This window comes from Piliocolobus tephrosceles, chromosome 1 (genome assembly GCF_002776525.5).
Source record: "Piliocolobus tephrosceles isolate RC106 chromosome 1, ASM277652v3, whole genome shotgun sequence".
Classification (NCBI taxonomy): domain Eukaryota; kingdom Metazoa; phylum Chordata; class Mammalia; order Primates; family Cercopithecidae; genus Piliocolobus; species Piliocolobus tephrosceles.
This window is the reverse complement of record NC_045434.1, coordinates 109,474,362-109,492,790: the sequence shown is the minus strand read 5'-3', so window position 1 is coordinate 109,492,790 and position 18,429 is coordinate 109,474,362. Positions and strand designations below refer to the sequence as shown.

Sequence of the window (18,429 nt, the reverse complement as noted above, 5' to 3'; positions counted from 1 at the left end):
CTGGTGCTACTGCAGGCGCACACCACCACACCTAGGTGTTTTTGTTTATTTGTCTGTTTGTTTTTTGTAGAGACAGGGTCTCACTATGTTGTCCAAGCTAGTCTTGAACTCCTGGACTCAAGGGATCCTCCTGTCTTTGGCCTCCCAAAGTGCTGGGATAACAGGTGTGAGCCACTGCAACCAAGCCATCTCATTTCCTTTAGTGCCCTTCAACTTCATTACAACCTGTAATCCGTTTATCCTAACATCTTTTTATTATCCCTTATATCTTCAGCCCCGTCTGCATATAGCTTCAGGTCCATGGTCCGTCCATCATTTATAATTCTCTTGAATATATCCTCAACTCCCTTGACTTTTCAGTAGTCTTTGACTCAGTTTATCACTGCTTTCTAATGTAAAACCTTTATTCGTTTGGCTTCCAAGAAACAATACTTTTCAGATTTTCTCCGTCTCATTGGTTACTCCTATGTCTCCTTTCCTAATTCCTCTTTATCTTCCCCACCTCTTAATGTTGGAGGACCTCAGGGTTCAATACTTGCACTTCTCTTTTCTAACAACACTGCTTTGGAGATCTTTAGTTGCTTGGTTTTAAATACAATCTGTATCTTAATAAATACTAACTTTATAACTCTGTCTGTATTGGGCTATTTGCATTGTTGTAAAGAAATACCTGAGGCTAGATAATTTATGAAGAAAAGAGGTTTAATTGGCTCATGGTTCTGCAGGCTATACAAGCATAGCTCCAGCATCTGCTTCTGGTAAACACCTCAGGAATCTTACAATCATAGTGAAAGGCAAAGGGGAGTAGGTGTTTTACATGGCAAGAGCAAAGAGAGAGCGGGAGATGCCACACACTTTTAAACAACCAGATCTCATGAGAACGCACAATCGTGAGGATAGCACTAAGCCATTCATGAGGGATTTGCCTCCATGACCCAAACACCTCCCACAGGCCTCACCTCCAACATTGCAGATTACATTTCAGCATAAGGTTTGGAGGTGACAAACATCCAAACAATATCCCTATCTCTCATTTCTTTTCTGAACTTCAAGCTCTTCTATCTAACTGCCTCTTCAGTATCTCTTTTTGTATGTCTAATAAGCATCTCAAACATAACATGTCCAAACTGAACTCCTGATAGCCTTTCCCTGACCTGGGTCTTTCCGTTCTTTCCCATCTCAGTAAATAGTACCCTTTTAGTTGGTTATGCCTGAAACCATGGAGTCATCTTTGACTGTATTTTTTGTTATATTCTGTGTACATCCAAACTCTCAGAAAACCCTATTGGCTTTACCTTAAAAGGTAGGGCAACAACTCTGTTAGTAGATATTTGTTGTGAATGGATGAAACTTGTAGACTGTCCTTAAGAAGGAGGTTGGCATTCTCAATAGGAGGGGACACCAACCACAGCAGTTCTGTAAGGACTTTTCTTAAATTGGATTTTCAGAACTCAGGTTGCCTGTTGCAAACCTTATCAGTGAAAAATCCAGGAAACTCCCAGTTTTTACATCTTTTCCAGAAAATACACTGGCAGCAGTGTAGGAAGCTCAGCCATATTCCTGTGGCAGACCATAGACGAATTTGAAGCTGGAGAAATGATTGAGTGGTAGCATAGCTCACTCCCTGGAATATAAGAAAGAGTACGTCAGCCAGGGTAGAACAACCAGAACTATTTTAGATGTAGTAGACAAAATAGAGGTGTAATGATCATGGGGAGCAAGGAAGCCAAGGCAGCAACAAGCTTAAGAAACCTTGTGGATTTGTCTTTTCTGTTTAATGCATCCAAAGGTAAAAAGATCCAAAATGTGTAATTACTTAATATAAAGACCCAAGATATATACATTTTTAATATTCTACCGTATGTGCTTTTAAAATAATATATATAAAACACTAAAACTTTTCTAAAATAAGATTTTGTCTTGTATTAACCTCTGTAGTTACAAATGCAGTAATGATTGTCACCAGATAAAAGGAAGTTTAAAATTAAAACAAATTATTTTAATTTGGCATGACTAAAGCTCAGTGACTAAATGTTAACAATTAGTAAATTTAACTGAAAGGTATATGTCATTGCACTATTCTCACAGGGTGGAAAATGAAAATACATGAACAAGCTCTTTTTTTTTTTTTTTTTTTTCCCGAGACAGAGTTTCACTCTTGTTGCCCAGGCTTGAGTGCAGTGGTATGATCTTGGCTCAGTGCAACCTCTGCCTCCTGGGTTCAAGTTATTCTGCTGCCTCAGCCTACTGAGTAGCTGGGACTACAGGCGTGCACCACTACGCGCAGCTAATTTTGTATTTTTACTAGAGGCAGGGTTTCACCATGTTGGCCAGGCTAGTCTCTAACTTCTGACCTGGGGTGATTGATCCACCTGCCTTGGCCTTCCAAAGTGTTGGGATTACAGATGTGAGTCATTGCCCCTGACCATTAACAAGTGCTTATAAAAAGAGTTTATTGACTGTCAAGATGATAAAAATCTTGCTATGCCATAGGAATAGTAAAAGAAAGATGATAAAATCTGCTAGTAGAGATATTGATGCTGAATGATTAAGTCATAGTTCAGTATTGGGCTTATACCTCAGATTGTTAGCACCTGGGCAGTAGTTGTGTCATAAATTTGCAAATAAAATTATTTAGGATCAAAATTAAGATCTGTTTCTAAAAAATTATCTACAGTTCTAAATCACACAAAAGCAAATTAAAGTGGTTAAGAATTCCTTTTTAATTCTATAGTTTACTGTCATTGTTTCTAGTCACCTCAGAGTTGCTGGAAACTATGTGTTATGTCTTGTTTTCTGTCAGGATAGCAAGTAATAAAAAATGTAGTTGCTGACTTGTACGTATGCTGTTTTGAATTGTTCCAGTATACATTCAAAAAATCATATATTTATAATTGCATATTTTTTAATCATAGGAGCAATTTACAGCGATGAGGGATTTGTATATGAAGAATGGCCAAGGTTTTGCACTAGTATATTCTATTACAGCTCAGTCCACGTTTAATGACTTACAGGACCTGAGGGAACAGATTTTACGGGTTAAGGACACGGAAGATGTAAGTATTTTTTTTCTCTGTGAGGTGTTATGCCATCTCGCTGTGGCCAAATAAAAAAGTGCCTGTTTTCTCTATCAGTAGAGGATTTGGAAGCTATCTGCCACATGCCTGAAAGAGCCCCTGTGACCAAAAAAAAAAAATTTAACTTTCAAAATTAACCTCGAAATTATGTGGTGAGATGTTTAGAAAATGAGGACATGTGTAATAAAGTACTCATTGTGCTACAGGTTAAAAAGTGCAGTAGGGGAAAAAGAGGAGCCAAAGAATACTTCATAGAAGTGGGAACTGAGTTGAGCTTTGAAAGATGGTAGTTGTGTCAGAAACAGTGTTCAAAGAACATTATTAAGATCCATAGTGGTATATTTTTATTTCTAAAATTTCTTTGGCATAATTCACACGTTACAATCTACCTCCCGGGCTCAAGTGATCTTCCCACCTCAACCCCCTGAGTAGTTGGGACTACAGGTGTGTGCCACCCTGCCTGGCTGATTGTTTTTGAATTTTTTAGTAGAGACCAGGTCTCACTATGTTACCCAGGCTTGTCTCAGGCTCCTGAGCTTAAGAAATCCTCCTGCCTCAGCCTCCTTGGGATTACAGGCATGAACCATTGCGCCTGGACAGGATTATATTCTTAAAATAATTTAGTGTATCTATGTAGTGGGATCTCTTCTTTTTTTTTTTTTTGGTCTCTTCCTTCTTCCTTCAGCTCTTCCCCTCAACATACACTTTTTGTTAGTACTTGATGAAGCTTGCAGTCCCAACTAATGCATTTCAGTTGGTGGCAGATAATTGCTTATTTATTTTTTTAAAAGGCTAAGTAATAAGTATGTTAATGTTCATTTTATGTTTTTTTCTTCCCACAGGTTCCAATGATTTTGGTTGGCAATAAATGTGACCTGGAAGACGAGCGAGTAGTTGGCAAAGAACAGGGCCAGAATTTAGCAAGACAGTGGTGTAACTGTGCCTTTTTAGAATCTTCTGCAAAGTCAAAGATCAATGTTAATGAGGTAACCTACAATTGCTGGACAGCACAAACAAGTGCCTTTTTAGTTTGCTTTAAGTTAACAACCAAACTTTTAAGAAAAATTTTTTATCTTTTAAGCAATCTTGATTCTATCATTTTATAGGAAACACTAATTCCTAGAAACTGTATTTTTTAGCTTACATAAGGTCACTTTGATGGCTGTATGAGGATACTTAAATTTACCTTATTGTAAAAGAGGAAGCTAAAATGAAATAATGTGCATAAAATCCTGCTAAGCCTCTAAGTGATATGCGATAAAGTGGTGTGTAAAAATTATTACATCACCCTTATATTGTAATAATTATTTATCTAAATGCATAAAATAGGTTGCAAAGTCAAGTTGGAAAATGTTTTCATGGATATCACAGAATTATGTTCTGAGTCTTACTTCACCTTTGGTGCATGACTCATAAGTGGGTAATCTATGTGAGTATGGACATGTACCTGGAATTCACTCAGTCCTTTAGGCCTGATACAGCTGATGCACAAGGCTGTTGTGCGGGGCATGGGGGTGGAGTCACTGAGTTAAGCACTCCACTATCTTGAAAACATAGCTGTGGACAAGAATACTTAGCAAATAAGCTGCATGCCTGGGAATAAGGGCCAACAGTTTGCTAGTTTACTGGGCCCCTAAAAATTTAGTGCAATTTCCAACTGTCCCCACCAATCAACCTTAAAAAGTTCCCTTGCTTTTTTGTTAACTTTACCATAAGCCTTTTAAAAGAAATAAAAACAAAACAGAGTGGGTAACTTTCCTGCCCTTGCGTTTGCCATTTGTAGCATTACAGGTGATCAGTCAGAATTCAGATCACTTAACTACATAGGTGAGAGTGAGTTAAGTTATGAATCCTCTGTTTTTGCTTGCTGTTCTCTCTGACCTGTGGTTCTGCTGGCCACTTTTTCTTGACTAATATTATGCTTAGAGACTATTATCTGACTTTTAAAAATGACCAGGTTACTTTAAACACCTGGCAGGTAAAAAAAAAATTAAGCTTACTTCAGCTTCTGTATTTTACAGATAACCAAGAATGCCCAAGCTTGCTTTTTTATGTGAAACAATTTTTAACAAGTACATAAAAACAGGAAATTTATAAATTTATAAATACTCGGCAAATATTTATTGACTATTATGTGTCTGGCCCTGTGTCAGGTCCCCAGGTAATAGTCAGACAGACACTATACCTGCCCTGAAGAAGTTTGCATCCTACTGGGGGAACGAGTCTTTCAGCAATAATTAAAGAAAAAAAGTGATTTTGATAAAGAATGTATTAGAAGTGGTGAATGTGTTTGGCTAGCAGAACAGTGATTGAGGTCACTATCTACAAGATAATTGGCCTTAAGGGACGTGGTTCCTTGCTGTCCTTGTCCTTACCTCCGTGGGACCCACCAACCAAGTTCATCAGGCTCCAGGCTCCGGTGGGGCTGGGTTGGACCTGGGTCCAGTACATAGGACTTCTCCCTTTGGGAGCCAGAGGACAGTGTACTACATGTTTGTGAGAGTCTACACGCTGTTAAACTTCCTGCACGCTATTAAACTTCCTCTGGATTAGTTTCCAGTGCAGCAGAGATACTTTTTCATAGCAGTCTTGTTAAAGCAGAGAGTTTATAAACGAGGGTTTATAAAAACAAACAGAAAAACCATAAAATGAAATGCATTAGCCGTCTCAAGAATCTTTACTTTTTGGAAAACATACAAACTTTATGTTCAGTTCTTGAGTGGGGAGAATGGAGCAGATAATTTTAGTTTCTTTTAATATTTTTCTCTTTATAACCTGATAATCCAGCTACAGGATTTCTTTGATAGTTAATAGTTCCTCACACAACTTTTGCCTTGTAAATTTTTTTGTGATTTTTGAATGCCTGAATTATAGAGAGATACTTTCAAAAATTTACCTCTTGGCCTTAAATTTGAAAACAGACACAAGGACATACTACTTGGCTGAAGAGCCCCCTAATTCATTCACACACACACATATATATATATATCAACTCTTATTCACACCACTTTGCAATGTTTTTAAAGTAATATATGGCTGTACCAGAATCACAGTAGTCTTAATCAAGAATTAATTGTTCTTTGCTGAGACTGGAATAGTAATTGGAATCAAGACATCCCAATTTAGGAATGGGAGAGGGATTGAGAAACTCTATTCTGTGTTCCCTTTAGATTTTTCTATAGTTCAGAGAGATGAGGAAGAACCTAGGCTGGGGCCTTTCAGCATTTCTAACCAAATATTATAGTTCGAACTTGCCCTCATCACTGAACCATCTGCTGCTGTGAGGTAGGCAATGTTTTCCAAAGAAATAATTTAGAATACTACTACAAACATGAGTTACCTTTCTGTATAGTACCAGAAACCAGAAACTGGCTAGTGTGAAGAAACTGAAATAGAAACTACTTGTAATTTTTATTAACTTACTGTTTTAGTTTACTTTTATTAATTTTTTATCTTATAGCTTATGCATTGAGTGTAGGGAACTAATAAAAGCTCATTTGTGGCTTAAGCACATTGAGTTCTTGAAGTTTTCAGAGTTTTGAAACAACTTGGACTTCGGAGTTGTAAAACAGAAACTACAATTTTGTTTATAAATTCTGTTTTCAGACTTCTTTTAGAAATAAGATAACAGTTAAATGATTTAAAGAGGATGGGAGTGGGAAGAATGGAGCAGAAAGAATTTAAATGAGTCATTTTTATAGCTTTTGGATAAATCATTCAGGTTTTTTTTCTTTTTAACAGTTAATTTAGTCTTGTAGTCTGGACCATTTAAAAAAGTAAATAGGTAATTATCATTTTAAAGAAATATAATTATTTACCATCTATCTAAAAATACATGTAGATCGATAATTTAAAAATATTTTACTCTTAAAATGTACTCAAAAGATATAAGAACAATAAAAAATAATTTGTTCACCGTTCATCAGATTCACCCATTATTAAAATTTTGCCACTTGTTTACAGAAATTACACTTCTTTACCCCTAAATATTTTAGTGTATGTATCCTCAGATCAAAGACATTGTCTTACACAACCACAGCACTATGATTAGAATCCTAAAAATTGATGACACAGTCTGCGTTTGGTATATATTCAGATTTTACCTGTTGTCCCTGTGATGCTCCTTAAAGCCAGTCCATTTTTTAATATATTTCTGCAAAGAACTATTTATTCCAGGTTAGTACCAATAAGGGACTTCTGTGATATTTGTTTTTATTCCAAATCATTAGTAAATGTTGTATTTCATAGCAAAGCTTATCTATTTCATGTTTTAATACTTTGGCATCAGAATTAAAATAATCTGCTTTTATGAGATAAGTAGCATTGTATTTTTGTCTTTGACACTGCACTTTTCATCCAAAAATGAATCCACAGGATTTATTAACAAATATTATTTGGGCTGGGCGCAGTGGCTCACACCTAAAATCCTGGCACTTTGGGAGGCCGAGACAGCCAGATCACTTGACCTCAGATGTTTGAGACCAGCCTGGGCAACATTGCAAAACCCTTGTCTCTACAAAAAATACAAAAATTAGCTAGGTGTGGTGGCGCACGCCTGTAGTTCCCAGCTGTTTGGGAGGCTGAGATGGAAGGATTGCTTGAGCCTGGGAGGTGGAGGTTGCAGTGAGCCGAGATTGTGCCACAGCACTCCAGCCTGGGTGACAGAGTGAGACTGTGTCTCAAAACAAAACAAACTAAAACCCACAAATATTTGTTACTTCAAATCAAGGATTAGCAGACTTTTTCTGAATATTTTTTGCTTTAACCAAAATTAACATTAAAAAAGACAAAAATCATGTGTCTCTGCATGTGATACCTTGAAAGGGGGACAGTATCTCTTCTGTCCTATTTTAGACAAAAGTGTATAACCTGAATCTAATCACGAGAAAACCTCAGATAAGCGCAAATTGAGGGAAGTTACTAGCCTTTATTTTTCAGAAATTACAATGTCTTGAAAGGCAAAGGCCAAAGAACTGTTCCAGATTTTTAAAAACTAAAGTGAGAGGAAATAAAATGCAATGTGTGATCCTGAATGGATCTTGTCCTTGGAGGGGAAAGTTACTATAAAGTACATTATTGGGACAATTGACACAAAATTGGAATTTGCTCTGTAGTTATACAAAATAATATGTCAATCCTTAAATGTCTTAAGTGCAATAACTATAATGTGTTTATGTAAGAGAATATCCTTGTTCTTAGGAACAATTTAACTATTAAGGACTTAATAGTTAAGGTCTACTCTCAGATGATTCAGAAAGAGTATGTGTGTGTCTGTGTGTGTGTGTGAAGTAAAAGTGGCAAAATGTTACTAATTGGTGAATCTGGGAAGAATATACGAAGTTGTTGGTACTATTTTTGCAACTTTTCTGTAGGTTTGGAGTTTTCACTATTTTTTACTACCAGTTCTTTTTCTTGATTTGATGTCGAATATCTAGGAGCAAGGGCATTTCCTTCATTATAAATAGGTAAGTCCTGCTTTTTACCCTGATTGAAAGTCAGAGCCTTCTAACAAATCTGACTTTCAAAGAAAGAAGCAGAATACATATCTAAGACCAGAATAGTACCTACCAGAATTGTTTTGTGGAACAAAGTCTCAAAAGTTGGTCGAGTAAGTACTTTTTTTCTTGTTTTTACTTAGATATTTTATGACCTGGTCAGACAGATAAATAGGAAAACACCAGTGGAAAAGAAGAAGCCTAAAAAGAAATCGTGTCTGCTGCTCTAGGCCCATAGTCAGCAGCAGCTCTGAGCCAGGTAAGATGCTAAAAGCAGAACAAGTGCCTTTCTCATCTTCTTATTTTGGCGTTTTCCAGACTTTAGCTACTTCCCATTCATCTGTTATGGTATTCCTAAGCGTCTGTAACTTACAAATGTAATATATAACTTGTAGGTACAATCATCTTTTGGATAACTTGCCCTGTCCCCTTGAGATTCTAAGCTCTCTGACAGCAAGGACCATGTCTGTTTTTCCTTGCCACTGTGTCCCCAGTGCCTGATACAGAGTTGGGTATTAAAAAATAGTGGTTGAATGAATAGAACGCCTTCCTAGATGACTCCCAAATTCATTCTGAATTGAAGTGAAACAGTAGTGGCTCTGAAATAAAAAGATGTAAGTGCACATTTGGTGAATTATCCCAAAGTGAACACACCCATATATAACAACAGGAGACTCCCTTCCCCAAATTAAATTAAAACTCTGCCCTGATTTCTAACTCCATGGATTAGTTTTGCTTCTCTTTGAACTTTACGTAAACAAAAACGTAGTGTATTTTTCTGTGTCTGGCTTCTTACACTCCAAAATATGTTTTTGAGAATTATTTATGTTAAATGTAGCAATAGTTTATTTTTATTGCATGACAGTACTGGAAGTGTGTTTCTGTATTCTGCTGTTGTTGTTCATTTAAGTTCTTTCTTTGAGGGAATTAGTATGAATAATTCTGTGCACATTCCTATATGTCTTTGTGCACATGTACATGCATTTCTGTTGGGTATATATCTAGGAATGGAATGGCCAGATCATATGCTATACATATGGACAGCTATAGTAGATACTGCTAAAAAGTTTTTCAAAGTGGTTGTACCAGTTTACACACCCTCCAACAGTTTTTGAGTTCTACATCATCCCCAAAATTGATATTGTCAGTCTTTTAAACTTGACCCATTCCAGGGGATGTGTGGGGGTATATCAGTGTAATTTTGGTAGTCATTTCCCTCTCTGGTATGCGTCAGCTTCTTTCAAATAAAGGTTTTCTATTTAGGCTTCTAAGTATTAGTTGACTTTACCATTGTAGTTTCCACTAAATGACCCCATTGGAAAGAAATTTATGACAGCATTTAAGCTGACTATCAAGTGAGAGACCAGGATCTGTGGGGACTTTTTTCTTTAATTTGTATTTGTATTTAAATCCCCTGAATGTTTCTACTTCATCAGTTCTATAAATAATACCATAAAATATTATTTTCATGGAATGGATGTATTACGTAATTTGATGCTTATTACATGATTATTACTAAACTTGGTCTCCAGTCAGAGTAAACTGGTCCCACTGGAGAGTTGGTTACACTAACTCTTGTAAGTCCCTTGGGTCCATTTAGTAGATTATCCATTAAGAGCTCCCTATTAACTAATATGTGCTTCCTTAGAGATATGAATCTTTCTCTTAAGGGAAACACCTGAGTAATTATAGCTCCATTTTTAAATGAAGGTACATAGGAAAAATGGGCAGAAAGGAGAAAAGGACCTGGGGATTATCTCCAGTAGTCAGATTTAGGAAAGACAGCATCTGGCTAATGTTTGCTTTAGGCTTTTAGTGAAATCTTAGTTCAATAACTTTTTTTCTTTTTTTTGAGACAGAGTCTCGCCCTGTCACCCAGGCTGGAGTGCAGTGGCGCAATCTCTGCTCACTGCAACCTCCGCCTCCTGGGTTCAAGCGATTCTCCTGCCTCAAACTCCTGAGTAGCTGGGACTTCACCATGCCCAGCTAATTTTTGTAGTTTTAGTAGAGATGGGGTTTTACCACATTGGCCAGGCTGGTCTCAAACTCCTGACCTCAGGTGATCCGATCCACAGTGCCTGGCCTTGATTCAGTAACTTTAAATTATCAGTTCTCTGAAAGTGATTATTAAGATTACTGGTGTATGTGTTTGTTTAGGTAAGGGTGCAACAATAGAGAAAATGAAGACTCCAGTTCCAGTTCTTAAATACTATGTTACTTAACTCTCTTATAGTTGACTGACTCATTGACAGCTCGTTACTATGGCTGGCCCTAGTTTAATTTCCAGTTCTCACAAAATATCCTTTTAGCTTTTGTTAAAGGAAAAGGTGCCATCTCCTGGCCTATTATGATTTTTAAAATTCATTTATACATACCCAACAATGTGACAGTCCCTTGTGAGTTTTACCTTAGAGAAGATAAATATTGACCTAGATCTAGAATAAGACTTTAGTCCTGCTTGCATAAATTCTTAGACTGTGATGTGTAATAAAGTTGACTTAATAAGTCATCCAAGATCTCTGTGGATGTTTGATAATACCAAATAATAGGTGACTTAGCAATCAGACTACTTTACATCCATTTTACTGTGATTATAGACTTGAAGTGCCATTTTGTTCCTTTCCTTTTAAAAGTACTGAGATACAGGATAGATTTAAATAGAAATTATAAACGTTTTTAGTAAGAGTACTTGAACCCTGAGGGCAGCTTATCTAGTCCATAGCCTTTAGGCAAAATTGTATTGAATCATGTTAATCTCTTTTTTTATATGTCCCAGTTTTAAAGACATCTGAGAGAAATTCATCATCCGGATTCTTCCTTTTACCTAATTCTTGTCTGTTGACAATAAGACTAACTTTGATTCTTCTGCCCTTGACTATGGGGATTAGCTCTTTCTGTATCATCCCTTGCCTTAACCTGTATTAAAAATGGTAATTCTAATATATAATCATAAAATGCTTGAATAAAGAATGTCTTATGGAAAGTTTATGGAGGCAGGTGTCCTTTAGTAAAAAAGGAAACTAAAAATAAGACGGTAATAGATAGAAAAATATCATTGTTTTCCTCTGCACAGACAGGATTGTCAGATGTAATGGGAAACACTAAATATAATTGAGTGTAACTAAGTATAACTGAGGATAATTCAAGTTGATCAGTTATGGACTCCTCTCTTGTGAACTTCTATTTTTGATTTCTTAAAACATTTTTAAAGGGAATTTACAATAACACTGTTACTGTAGCTGTTTAGCATAATTTAGTTCTCAAGGTAAAATCGCTGAAATCACTTTATTTTATTGGATACCTGCTTGTTTAGTACCATTTTCTGACATCAAGAGATTAACCATACATGTATGTATATCTGTATATCCCATGTCTTAGATTACAGGAATGAAGAACTGTTGCCTAATTGGAAAGTGCCAGCATTCCAGACTTCAAAAAAAAAAAAAAAAAAAATCTGAAGAGGCTTCTCCTGTTTTATATATTATGTGAAGAATTTAGATCTTATATTGGTTTGCACAAGTTCCCTGGAGAGAAAAATTGCTCTGTGTATATCTCTTGGAAAATAAGACAATAGTATTTCTCCTTTGCAATAGCAGTTATAACAGATGTGAAAATATACTTGACTCTAATATGATTATACAAAAGAGCATGGATGCATTTCAAATGTTAGATATTGCTACTATAATCAAATGATTTCATATTGACCTTTTTATCATGATTCCTCCCTATCAAGCACTAAAAAGTTGAACCATTATACTTTATATCTGTAATGATATTGATTATGAAATGTCCCCTCAAACTCATTGCAGCAGATAACTTTTTTGAGTCATTGACTTCATTTTATATTTAAAAAATTATGGAATATCATCTGTCATTATATTCTAATTAAAATTGTGCATAATGCTTTGGAAAAAATGGGTCTTTTATAGGAAAAAAACTGGGATAACTGATTTCTATGGCTTTCAAAGCTAAAATATATAATATACTAAACCAACTCTAATATTGCTTCTTGTGTTTTACTGTCAGATTAAATTACAGCTTTTATGGATGATTAAATTTTAGTACATTTTCATTTGGTTTGTGTGTTTTTGTTATTGTTTATAGATTTAAGGCCTTTATTTTATAATGACCACATTGTTTTAAATGCGACAGTAGCGCCTTGCTGCCTAGTATCTGCAGAACACTGGCTTTAAACTATACTAAGTAACTGGTGATTTCTCTAGGAACAGACCTCGCACTTTCTGTTCTAAATATATTTATTCCTACTATACAGTAAAATACATCAGATAACATAGAATAGTTTTGTATATTCTCTCTTGATCTTAAAGATTGTATCTTATTGAATAAAAATCCCACTGTATATTATTTTTATATGTAAAAAGATTAAGTTTAATACTGTATCAGGGTTTAACTTTTACTATTTCAGATCTTCCACAGCTTGTAATTTCATCAAGGGAATCCTTTTGCATTGTTAATGTGTTGGGTGTGAGTCCACCAATGAAGTGTTATGTGAAAAATTTCAAACTTGCTTTATAATAGATTGAATAATTTGAGAGAAATGAGGGAAAGTTAAAACACATAAAAGGAATGTGTTACTTTTGCTTAAACTACTTACGAAATAGTATGGTAGTAGTAATATGGAAGAAATTGCTAAGTTAAAATTTTAGCTTCCTGTATAGTGGTGCTTTTTCTTTTCCTTCCCAGTTATTTTTCTCTTTACAAAAGATAGGGCTTAAGTAAGACATGGACCCAGGGTGATACTGCTTGTAATCTCTATAAAGAGGTGTAGAACAAAAAGCTTGTTAGCCTATTAAGTTCTGGAAAAGGAAGGAGACACAAGCTTAGGAAACCCTGTGCCTTGTCCTCGAATATTAAGGAGGAGACCAGTCCTAGAAAGTCTAAGTAATTGCTCAGGGATCTCTAGATACTGTCTCTTTGCAACTAGGTATGAAGAAGTGTTCATGCCTTGCTGAGATTTTCCAGGCATGTGGTCAGCCTGTCACTTACTGAATTGAAATTTTAAAATCAGGTTTCAAATGTTAAGCTCTGACCAACCTGAGAAAATGTTAAAGTATTGTTTTTTAAAAAATGAAAATTTGTTTTTGTTTTTGTTTTTAGTTTTGAATACACTTAGTTACCTAACATTTCCCTTCTACTCATCCAATTATGCGTATGTCTGGGATTGAGGGGCCAAAACTATAGTGAACTTTAATGAAGCATTAGGGCCAGTTGTCAGGTCAGGGTGGCATCTTTTATTTTAAAGTCCTCTAAAGTCATTCTGCTTTAAAACATCCCTCAAACATTTCTTTAAACTTAAGATCATAGACAGACATCTCATCAACCAGTAAAACTTTCTAAATGCTACCTTGTCATATCTATTGTGTATTTAACAGATTAAATAGAAGTCATTTAATAAGACTCCAAGTCTCAGTCTGCTTGACTAGTAGCATAAACTCAGTATCTTCTATTTTAGAATGTGGTGGAGAAAGATGATAATTAGATTCCTTTGTCACATCTCATACAGTCTACTTGGGTTAAAGGTGGAACTTTCAAGAAAAATGCCTTTCTAGCACACAGTGGTATTCAGAGCAGAACCAGCTGAAGTCAGATATGCAAGGAAGTCTGTGGTTGCTGAGCAAGATGAAAAGGTATCCTGATAGAAAGTGAAATAGGTGTGTTTTTTTATTGTCCTAATGTGCACTCCTTAGTCTTGGTTCCAAAGGGAAGGGTACCTGAAAATAAATGTATTTTTATAGCTGAAAAAAGAGTTTCTAGGATATTGTATGAATGTCAAATGATAAATATCTAGAAACTGATTTCATATTAGTATGTGTGACTATTTAAAGTATAATGACTTTGGTTATATGAGTGACACAGAATTAAGGAGGCTTGATGCCATAGTTCATCGTTTGCTTGGTATCCCTGAACTGTCTACTTTTAGAAATTAACAGTAAATACACAATCCAGCTGTAATCTTACCCTCCACCAGGGGGAGCATCAACATCGGTTAATACTTTTTTTTTTTTTTTTTGAGACAGTGTCTTGCCTTGTCGCCCAGGCTAGCGTGCAATGGCTCAGTCTCTGCTCACTGCAACCTCTGCCTCCTGGGTTCAAACTATTCTCCAGCCTCAGTCTTCCAAGTAGCTGGGATTACAGGCACCCGCCACCACGCCCAGCTAATTTTTGTGTTTTTGGTAGAGACAGGGTTTCATCATATTGGCCAGCCTGGTCTTGAACTCCTGACTTCGTGATCCGCCCCCCCCTCAGCCTCCCAAAGTGTTGGGATGACAGGCGTGAGCCACCGTGCCTGGCCCAGTTAATATTTTCATAAGCATTGAAGTAACTAAGTCCTAGTACATAAACACTGCGTGGTTCACAAAGAGGCATAGAGACACTCTCTCAAGAGTTTACAATCTATATGGGCAGGGAAGATACTGCAGTTCATCAAAGATATGAGTAACACCATAGTTTTCTGAACTGTGGCTACATGGGTCATTATCTTAAGAACTTTTGGTGAAATATGGATGTGTGTGTTACTCTCTTTTTTTTGAGACGGAGTCTCGCTCTGTTGCCCAGGCTGGAGCGCAGTGGCCGGATCTCAGCTCACTGCAAACTCTGCCTCCCAGGTTCACCCCATTCTCCTGCCTCAGCCTCCCGAGTAGCTGGGATTACAGGCGCCCGCCACCTCGCCCTGCTAGTTTTTTTTTTTTTGTATTTTTTAGTAGAGACGGGGTTTCACCGTGTTAGCCAGGATGGTCTCGATCTCCTGATCTCGTGATCCACCCGTCTCGGCCTCCCAAAGTGCTGGGATTACAGGCTTGAGCCACTGCGCCCGGCCACGTTACTCTCTTCTCCCTACAATTATGAACTAATCTGTGTTTGGCACCTTGATTTGCCATCATAAATGGCCACCATTTACTCCTCACTGAAGTAATCCTCTTCTTTGAGGTTATAATGTACTTGGAAAGTTAATACTTAGAGAAAATACTGATCTTTATTACCAACTTTATTAAAACAGGCTTGGAACATTTTTCTCCATAGAAGAATAGTAATAAGGCATTCTACATTTCCTGGACATGGCCAGTTTAAAATATTTTGCCCCGTTACCCTCGTAGATACACATGTATTTGTCAGTTTATGTGCCTCAGCTTTGTCTTAGGGACTGCGGGACAGAAAGAGAAATAAGGAACACCTTGGTATTTTCCTTTGTAAGCAATCACAGCAGAATGCTAGAAAACATAAAATATACTCTTATAAATTGTATGTGTGTTGAAACCAAAGTGTAAAGAAATTGTCAGGTATTTGGAGGAGGAAAATAATTTGTAAATAAGCTTTTTAAGAATTTGGATTTTGTACTTATTTAAGGTGCTAAATATGTGTTAAAATATCCCCTCTTGAATCAGCTCCAGGCTTAAAAGGGCAGAGTGGTTTAGATTCTTGTCCAGGGTCTGGAAAGAGCTCATCTTGCCGAGAGGGAAATGAATGTGAGCTTTGAGGCAGTCTAACCACCCAGCTTTTAGTATTCATGTTCCCCAAAATGTAAAAACTGTAAGTTATTCTTGAAAATGTAGTCCAGACATTACTTCGATCATGGATTTTACTGCAGTTTCATCTTGGGTTTGTTGAATGTGCAGTCCATTTATTGCCCTGTCTTGCTTAAATATTCTTGTTGAGAACAGCTGGAGGCTTTGACTGGGTTCCTAGTTCTGTTTTCTGGGAAGGCAACATGGGTTCTGTTTTGTAGACATTAATGAGCTTTAAACGGGAATTGGGGGATGTATGTTCTTTGGGCACGCTGAGAAGCAGCCTCCTGTGGTTCTGGGCCCAAGGTGTGACATACATTTCCCACTAATTGCTTCTCTCAAGAAGCAAGAGATTGGCTGTTCCTCTTGAGGAAAAACCTTAATAAACCTTCCCATTTTAAACAGTGGTGTGACTCTTATTTTGAGCTGTTGTTTTCAATGAATTTTTTTAAAGCTTAACCATGTTCAGATTTTTGTGCTAAATGTTGTAGGACATGCAAATCAGAACAGGACATGATCTTATGGGCCCTACCAACAAATATTCATTGCACTTCTGCTGTATGGCAAGTGCTGATCTGCATGCTGGGGAAACAACAGTGAACAGTACAGACTCGGATCCCTTTCCTCATGGAGTTTTTATCTTTAGAAAAGGGTCAAAGACAACTGTTGTGTAATGATAAGTGCTTTGAAGAATTAAGTGGTGTAAAGGGGCAAGAGTACTGGACAGAGGGAATGTGGTGGTAGTAGTTTAAAATCTCACTGAGGCTGATATTTAAGTGTTCAAAGTGAGCAGCCCATGCAACTGCCTGGGGGAAAGAAGGATTTTCCATTCCTTGGGGAAAGGATCTGTGCCAGTGCCATGAGGTGGACATGTGCCTGGTGTGTTGAAGACTAGCAAGGAGGTCAGTATGGATGGAGCAGAGTGAGCAAGTGGGAGAAGAGTAGTAAAAGAGAGGTAATGGGATTGAGTAGGGGGAAATTTCCCACAGCATTTACTCTGTTGAGTCCATGGAAAGGATTTCAGCAAAGGGTATAATGTGATCAACCATAATACGCCATCAGGAGTGCTCTGTTGAGCTGAGAATAACCCGTATGAGGACAAACATGAAGCCTGATACCACTTAGAAGACGGAATCATGTGAGGAACAGTGATTTGGACCATAGTGGTAGCAGTGGAGTGGCTATATTCTAGGTGTATTTTGCAAGTGGAGCCAACAGGATTTACTGACACATAAGAGTACAATAGGAGACAAGGAAGAATCCAAGATTTGGGCCAATAATCAAGTGAAGATTATGACAGGAGCAGATTGGAAGGAGAATGAGGAATGGGCAGGAGTTCCATTTTGAATCTACTATGTGTAAGAAGTGTGTCATGTTCTAGAGATTCATAGTAGACAGTTGAATACGAATCGAATTGAGCAGAAGCAGTCTGGAGAGAACATTCAGTATTTTAAAACATGAAGCTATATAGGATCGCTACGGTTGTGTGTGGATAGAAAAGAGGTCCCTGAGGAATTCTATCAAGAGGTTGAGGATGGAGAGGAATTAGCAGAGAAAAACATGGAGGGCACTGGTGACTTTGATGGACTGTCAGTGGAATGGTTGGGGATAGTGTCTGGAGTAGACAGGAAAAGGGAAGAAAAACATTGGAGACATCAACCATGGATTGCCCTATTAAGATGGGTGAAACAGTGCATATTTCTGTGCTAAGGGGAATGACCCATTGAGAAGGAAAACAGTAAGCTAAATGGGTGGAGTCTAGTATCAAAGTAAAGACGCTGACTCAGGAGTGTAGGTGGGCATAGTTGCAGGAGGGAAAATGGTATATAGGTATAGAGAAGGTCTCAAGGAAAGTAGTATGAGATGGGACAGATGTTTTCTGTTCTGGGAGACATTCCTCAGAGGGGCGTTTGAAGAAAGGGTGGGATTTTCAACAGGTGAGAGTAAGGAAGAATATTATAGGCAGATTTCAGGAAAAAAGCAAGTGCAGAAAACGAAATGAACAAGAAGTTATCTAGTTCATCTGGTGTTGGGAAATGTGGAAGGAATTAGGCTGGAAGAATACATTGGGGCCATGTCATGGCTGGCCTTGAAACAAGAAGTTAACTAGTAGGTTGAATTAAATATCTGGGGCATAGGAACCACCTCAGTGAAGCTTGGTGAGGGCAGGGATGGAGAAATTTCAGACCTGAGTAGGATGAAAATCACAGTTGTAAGGGTTACTGTCTTATAAATTCTGATGGTTCTCTCACTCTTCATTTCTCACTTCATTTCCCCTCTCTCTAATGAAGAGGACCTCTAAGGCCATGACTCCCAGACAAATGTTCCATTTAG

The 18,429-nt window shown here is 37.2% G+C and overlaps 1 protein-coding gene across 4 annotated transcripts in view; it reads left to right on the top strand.

The window, feature by feature from the left end:
* RAP1A (RAP1A, member of RAS oncogene family) overlaps positions 1–18,429 on the top strand; it is a 103,337-nt gene that overhangs the window by 73,300 nt on the left and 11,608 nt on the right. For 2 of the 4 annotated variants that reach the window (XM_023232643.2, XM_023232644.2), the window contains exons 5-8: positions 2,916–3,056; positions 3,920–4,063; positions 8,716–8,831; positions 11,951–12,640. In XM_023232643.2, the coding sequence (XP_023088411.1) occupies positions 2,916–3,056; positions 3,920–4,063; positions 8,716–8,802 (372 nt within the window). In that variant the 3' untranslated portion in view covers positions 8,803–8,831; positions 11,951–12,640. Of the gene's footprint in view, positions 1–2,915; positions 3,057–3,919; positions 4,064–8,715; positions 8,832–11,950; positions 12,641–18,429 lie in introns of those variants that run through there. The other 2 variants (XM_023232641.2, XM_023232642.1) reach the window with 2 other exon arrangements.